The 7,114-nt window shown below is 56.0% G+C and overlaps 1 protein-coding gene across 3 annotated transcripts; it reads left to right on the forward strand.

Moving 5' to 3' along the window:
- The first annotated feature begins 1,399 nt into the window (after nt 1–1,399).
- Nucleotides 1,400–6,822, forward strand: IRF2BP2 (interferon regulatory factor 2 binding protein 2). Of its 3 annotated transcripts, none has more exons than XM_062490162.1 (3): nt 1,400–2,030; nt 2,079–2,445; nt 2,690–6,822. In XM_062490162.1, exons 1-3 carry the CDS (start codon nt 1,419–1,421, stop codon nt 3,412–3,414), a joined length of 1,704 nt encoding a protein of 567 aa, XP_062346146.1. In that variant the 5' UTR covers nt 1,400–1,418; the 3' UTR covers nt 3,415–6,822. The 3 variants fall into 3 exon arrangements, with proteins under 3 accessions (XP_062346146.1, XP_062346147.1, XP_062346145.1); XM_062490163.1 differs by having other exon boundaries at nt 2,079–2,400; XM_062490161.1 differs by having other exon boundaries at nt 1,400–2,445.
- Nucleotides 6,823–7,114: the final 292 nt, after the last annotated feature.

A 7,114-nucleotide genomic window follows, 5' to 3' on the forward strand; every position in this document is an offset into this window, starting at 1 on the left:
CCTCCGCCGTGTTCACCCTGCACGGGCAGAGGCGTGCAGCCGACTGTACGTGCCGGCAAGTGCCCGGCGAGGGTTTGCTTCACCTCCCGTGGCAAACGAGGAGGGCGAACACCCTCTCCTTCTCCCTCCGTTGCCCCCACCCTGTATTTCAGTGAGGATGCATGTGGCGGATGAGCGATTCACAGCGTGGAAGGGGGTCGGGCAAACAGGTTTTTCTTTTTTGGGAACGAGACGGCGTGTGCTTAGTCTGTGTGAATTTCGCTAATCTGCATTAGAGAACTGCTGGTTTGTGGTTTAAAATGACAGGAAATCTAGAACGTCCTATTTCCTGTGCACAATGACAACAGTTAAGAAAAAAAAAAAAAAAGGCTGGGTAATCGTTACATTTATTTCTAATGGTGCCTCCTGCTCGGGCGGGGAGAACAAAGCCGAGCACTACTCGGCGGGGCGCCGGCCTCTGCCCGGAGGTGGCGATGACCGGCCCGGCGGGGGGACCCCGCAGCTGCGGGGCGCGCCCGGGGCGCCGTGCCCAAGGTCACAGGGCGAGCGGGGCGGGGAACGGGAGGGGGCACGCTGAGCCCCGCACTGCGGGAGGCGCCCCGCGCACCGCTGCGGCCACGGGTGGGAGGTTTCGGCAAAGCCCCTCGGCGATGAGGGAAATAGTAATGCACCCAACAATAATAAAAATAAAATCAGAAAAGAAGGAGGGAGCTGCGGGGCACCCCCGCCCCTCGCCTTGTCCCACTCGGCTCCCACAGCCCTCCCCGGGGGCGAGACGGGGCGGGGGCGCGGCGGCCCCCCGGCGGCAGGAGGAACCCCCGGTGCCGGTGGCGGTGCCGGGGGCGCGGGCAGGGGCCGGGGCTGGGATCGCGGCGGCGGCGGCGGCGGGGCGGGGGCGCCCATCGCGCAGGCGCGGCCGGCACTGTCGAAGAATCGAAGCGGCGGCGCGCAGAGGCGGCGGTGGCGGCTGGAGCCCGGCACGGCACGGCGCCGCCGCCAGCCCCGGCCACGGCCCCCGTGGCAGTCCCCGCCCCGCCCGCCCCGCCGCGCCGCGCCGGCCCCCGCCGCCCCGCGCCGCCCCGTAGTAGCCAGAGAGCGGGGGAGCCGTGCGGGCGGCAGCGGCCGCAGCCCTGCGCCAGCCGCGCGGCGGAGATGCGCGTCCCCGCCGCCCTGTGAGCGCCGCCGGCGGAGACGGCGAGGGGAGCGGCGTTCCCCGCAGCGGCTCTGCCTGCCGGGGCGCCCGCCGCGCCCCGCTCCAGCGCACGGAAGAGGAAGGCGAGGGGGAGGGGGCCCGGCGGACGGTCCCGCTGCGGCCGCGGCTCCCGAGCCTGCCCGTCGGGACTCCGGTGACGAGGGGCGGAGGAGGCAGCGGCCGGAGTCGGAGCGGGGGGCGCTCGCCGCTGCCCCGGGGCCGGGACATGTCGTCGGCGGCGGTGGCGGCTGCTTCCCGCAGGCAGTCGTGCTACCTGTGTGATCTGCCCCGCATGCCTTGGGCCATGATCTGGGACTTCACCGAGCCCGTCTGCCGGGGCTGCGTCAACTACGAGGGCGCCGACCGCGTGGAGTTCGTCATCGACACGGCGCGGCAGCTGAAGCGGGCGCACGGCTGCTTCCCCGAGGGCCGGGCCCCGCCACCGCCCCACGCCAAGCAGCCTCCGCTCTCCGCCAAGGAGCTCCTGGCGCAGCAGCAGCAGCTCGGCCACCCCTCGGCGGCGGAGGCGGCGGCGCGGCCCCCGCCGCAGCCCCTGGAGCGCTACTCGCTGGCGGCCGAGCGGCCGCCGCCCCGCCTGGGTGCCGAGTACGGCGGCGGCCGGCAGGTCAACGGGATCCTGGTGCCCAACGGCTTCCCCAAGCCCGAGGAGCCGCCAGAACTCAACCGGCAGAGCCCGAACCCGCGGCGGACGCACGCCGTGCCGCCCACCCTAGTGCCGCTGGTGAACGGCGCTGGGCTCCCCGCCGCCATCGGCGGTCTAGGCAGCCGCGCCGCCGCCGCGGCCGCCGCCTCGCTGGCCGCCATCTCCGCCGCGCCCGCCCCGATGGCCGTGCCCGTGCCCCAGCAGCCGGCGGCGGCGGCGCAGGCGGCGGGGCAGGCGGCCGGCCAGCCCGGCGAGCTGGGGCACAAGCGCCCCGGGTCCGTCTCCTCCTCCTCCTCCTCTTCGGGTGGCGGAGGCGGCGCGGCGGGGGAGCACGACAGCAGCGCCAAGGAGAAACGGGGCTCTGCCGAGAGCCTGCCGGCGGCGGAGCTGGCCGCGGAGGGCAAGGGCCGGCCGGGCGCCGAGCAGGAGTGGCTGGCCAAGCCCAAGACAGTGCGGGACACGCTGCTGGCCCTGCACCAGCACGGGGGGCACGCCGTTGCCCCCTTCGACAGCAAATTCAAGAAGGAGCCGGGTATGGCGGGCGGCAGGCTGCTGGGCTACGAGACCAACGGCTCCGTGGCCAAGCCAGGTGAGGAGCCCGAGGACGGCGGGCAGGGTAGGGCAGGGGACGACCGGGCGGGAGGGGGCCTCTCCAGGGATACGGGACGGGGGATGCCGGGCGGGTTCGGGCTTGCGGGGCGGCGGCCCGGCCGCTGGGGTGGCCGGGTGCCCGGGGGGTGGCCGAGGCCACCCGTGTCCGCGGTTGCTCGGCGATGCATTGTGACTGCGCTGCCTTCTTACCCTCCTCCTTCCCCCCACCTCTGCCTCTGCAGGGGCCCGGGCCGCCCGGAAGAGGAAGCCTTCCCCGGAGCCGGAGGGCGAGGCTGGACCCCCGAAGATCAACGGGGAGGTGCAGCCCTGGCTGCCCACCTCGTCGGAAGGGATGAAGCTGCCGCTGACGGCCACCCCCTTCATGTCACCCCCGCCGCCCACCGCCTCGCCCCACTCGAACCGGACCACGCCGCCCGAGGCGGCACAGAACGGCCAGTCCCCCATGGCCGCCCTCATTCTGGTGGCGGACAATGCCGGGGGCAACCACGCCTCCAAAGACGCCAACCAGGTCCACTCCACCACGCGGAGGAACAGCAGCAGCCCCCCCTCGCCCTCCGCCATGAACCAAAGAAGGCTGGGCCCCGGCAGGGAGGTGCCGGGCCAGGGGGCCAACGCGGCGGCGGCGGCGGGCGGGCTGGAGCCCGTCCACCCCGCCAGCCTGCCGGACTCGTCCCTCGCCGCCAGCGTCCCGTTGTGTTGTACCCTCTGCCACGAGCGCCTGGAAGACACCCACTTCGTGCAGTGCCCCTCCGTCCCCTCCCACAAGTTCTGCTTCCCCTGCTCCCGGCAGAGCATCAAGCAGCAGGGAGCCAGCGGGGAGGTGTATTGCCCCAGCGGGGAGAAGTGTCCCCTGGTCGGCTCCAACGTCCCCTGGGCCTTCATGCAAGGGGAGATCGCCACCATCCTGGCCGGAGATGTGAAAGTGAAAAAGGAGAGGGACTCGTGACTCGCCTGTGCTCACCGCCCGACGTCATCTTGAACTCGAACTGCTCGAATTCTGTATATATCTATAAATATATATATATAAATATATATATATATATCTCCAAGACAAGGGAAATGTAGACTTCATAAACATGGCTGTATAATTTTGATTTTTTTGAATACATTGTGTTTCTATATTTTTTGAAGACAAAAGGTATGTACTTATTATAAAGGCATTTCTTCTAATTCTTCTCTTTTTTTCTGTTCCGTTTTTTCTTTTTTTCCCTTTTGTTATAGCAACTATTTGTTGTGCTTCCCTGGTGACAGTTACTGTTCAATGTAGGCTGTGACTTGCGCTGCTTTTTTTAGAGAGCACTTGGCAAACGAGAAATGCTTCTAGCTGTATTTGTATGCACTTGTTTCTTCTGTTTTTTCTTTTCTTTTTTTTTTTTTAAATGCCAAATACACTTTCTGACGTTGTAAAGATTGCCTTACTGTCTGTGATTCCTTATTCCTGGCCCCTGTCCTGTAGAGCTGGTTGCATGCAGGCTTGGTCTGAGGCAGCTGGGGACAAGAGTGGCTAGCCAAGGCAGGCATGCCCTTTGCCATCCCGCTGGCCAGGCGAGCTTAGGGAGCAGGAGGGCTTTCTCCCAGAAGCGCTGGCTCGGGTTGCGATGGAAGATCCTCCAGATCCAGTCCCAAATTGCTCACTGTTTCTCAAGGGAAGTTGCCACCGGAGTAGGATGTGGAGAGTTGTCCAAGAGGCGCTGTTGAGTTAGGGATTTCTGGGTTTGTTTGTTTGTAGTTTGGTGTTTTGGGTTTTTTTTTTGTTTTGTTTTGTTTTTTTAAGGTAAAGTTGACTGCAGTTCTTGTGATCAGTTGTAAGATTACAAAAATGCTTTTATTCACCAACTGCATACCATGAAGTGGAATTTTGATAATGAACTTAGTTACATGATTGGCGAAGGTGCCAATGTAGCACTGCCATTTCAGAAGGTCATCAGTGTCACTTGTGGGGCTTTTGTGTCTTTGGACAAAGTTGGGGATATGGAGAAAAGACTTTATTTTATTTTACTTTAATTTTCAGGTAGTGCATATGGATTTTGATTTTGCTTACCAGTCACCTCTAGTGCTGTTGCTATTGTTACTATCGCTGACCCGGTATTTCCAAGTAGTGGCAGGTACGGTGTGGTACAGTGACAGCAGTGACTGAGGCTCTGCCAAATTGCCCGCAGGCATATCAGTGACAGCCCAAATGTGGGTGGAGGAAACCTGTAATTTCCTTATTACGTATGCTTGAAACAAACCTACTGCTATTCTTTGAAAATGAAAATATAAACTGGTTGAAATGAAAGCAATTAGGGCTGCACATAATGGCCCTGGCCCTGCCTTTTAAGCTACTTTGGAGAACTCTTTTGTAAAGCCACTTCTTTTGATCATGCTTCTGCATCACCAAGCAGACTTCTAAAATCAATAAATCATTGGTTACTAGAAATAGTTCAAGTCTTATAGTGATGTTTTTGTGCTGTTTATAGTTCATTGGCAACACTGCAGCTGTACGAGCCCTTCTGTCGAGGTGTTTATAACTTGGTTATAGACGGTTGTTTCTGAGCAAAAGGGTGGCGAGGTCGTCCCTTCCCAGGGACCAGCTAATAAACACTTCTAGTATCAGGAGGAGGAAAAATCTGTTCAGCCAATTATAAAATTGAAGATTTTTGGGTGCTTTTAGTCAACTGTTCTTATTGTGATAATGTTCAAACTGCAATTTAATGCAGAGTAGGTTTTTTTTTAAGACTTCTTTTTTTTAAAAAAAAAAAAGAAATGGTCATTATTAGTATTTGAAGATCAGAACTGCACATGCACAGTAATTTTCTATGAAGTGTTTAATGAGCACACCCACTACATTGTGTTCCATATTACAGGTCAATGTATAAAAGATAAGACTTGCATGATAAACAAATTCATTGAGTCAATATTACGCTTTAAAACTTATAGTCAAGATTGGTGTCTTATGTAAACACATTTAGCCAATTTGAAGAAAACGCACATTATATATATATAACTATATATATACCTATATATAAAAAAATGCCAACTGTAAAGGATTCTTTGGAACCACTATGATCTGTGTAAATGTGTATTTAGGCACTTTATTAAAAAAAATGGAATTTGAGCTGATAGATGGTAACAAGTTCTTCAAAGTTGCTTGGCATAATACGTTACATGGGATGAAGTTGATGTTTTTGACTAAGGTGGTATCCCTACGCTTAAAAAAGAAGCAAAACTGAATTCCAAAGCTTGCCTAAAAGAGCCCCCCCTTTTGTGTCATCAGGTGTCCCAGCTGTGAGCATGCCGAGGGTGAGACCAGCTCCTGACAAAGTACACCCTTGTTTTGGGGCCGAGGGATATTGGTGTGACTTGGCCTGTAGGGAAGCACACCTTCCTCCTCCTCCTGCCAGCCGCCCACTCCTGCAGCTCTGTGACTCCTGGAGAGGATGGAAACTCCCCAGCCGGGGATGCCAGGCAGTGGCCCAGAAACAACATAGATGGAAAAGAAATGGCACATGGTGGCAATGCTCACTCAGCTGACTTCGAGCCCCCAGCCAAGTCTAATCTCCACCATAAAACTTCAGAACTGCAAAAGAAAAACAAACAAAAAGAAAAAAAATTTTAAAAATGTGAGGGTGTTCATAGCTCATTTTTCTCACATTGAATGTTGCTTTTTCCTTTTAGTTGCTTTGCTCAATTACAATAATGTTCCAGTGGATTCTCCCTTTATTACTACTTCCTGGACTACAAGCTTTTTTCTTTTTCTTTTTTTTCCCCCTATTTTGAAGTGCTTTAGTTGCAACAGTGCTACTGTTAATATTCCTTTTTAAACTTTTTAAAAGGTGATACTGTAACTTGTGTAGTATTAAAAGTGTTTTAATGAAGAATGTGTGATTATTTTTTTTTTCCAGCCCACTTCCATTACTTTTTTTTTTTCAAAGATACTTTTTCCTGGCAGTTCAACTGCGTGGTGCTTTTGTTGATAGCTGCTGAACTAACCTGCTGCCAGTTTGGCATTTAATTTTTTGTCTTTTTTTTTTTCTTCTGACCCTAAGTATAGGGAATCTAGGAACTTGAAATACTTACTGCATTTTTTATATATAAAAAAAAAGAAGAAAGAAAACTTGAAAAAGCAAAAGTTGTACAATATTATTTTAAATTTTTTTAATACTGTCTTGACATTTATTTGTAAACAGGCAGCAGTGTGGGACAAGAAGGGATGCATGGAGTTGGTGGGTGCTGCCCTTTGCCTGGGACCCAGAGGGTGGGAAAGGTGCCACACAAGGGAGGCTTTGACCGCCTTTGCAGTGGCCTCAGGAAACCTGGTATGTTTGGGAGCTCTCTTTTTAGACGTGCTGTAAACCAGGCCATGACAACCGTGTGTTTTTATGAACTAGCACTTAGGCAAAGGGTATAAATACATTTGAGAGTGCTCTCTAGTGGCTTGTTATGTCAACAGAGTCCCTGGATCCCTTCCTTCTGCACCCGGGCCAAGCCCTGTTTGCCTGTCTGTCCAGCTGGCAGGGTGGTGGCTCTCAGTGGGACAGGATGGGACATTGCTCTGGGGACACCCAGCCACCCACCTGCCTGCAGTGGGGCACCTGCCCTACTGGTTTTGCCCACTCCATGTGTCCAACTTGCCCCCAAAGCAGTGTGGGACTCCCCATGTGCAG

This window comes from Cinclus cinclus, chromosome 3 (genome assembly GCF_963662255.1).
Source record: "Cinclus cinclus chromosome 3, bCinCin1.1, whole genome shotgun sequence".
Taxonomy (NCBI): domain Eukaryota; kingdom Metazoa; phylum Chordata; class Aves; order Passeriformes; family Cinclidae; genus Cinclus; species Cinclus cinclus.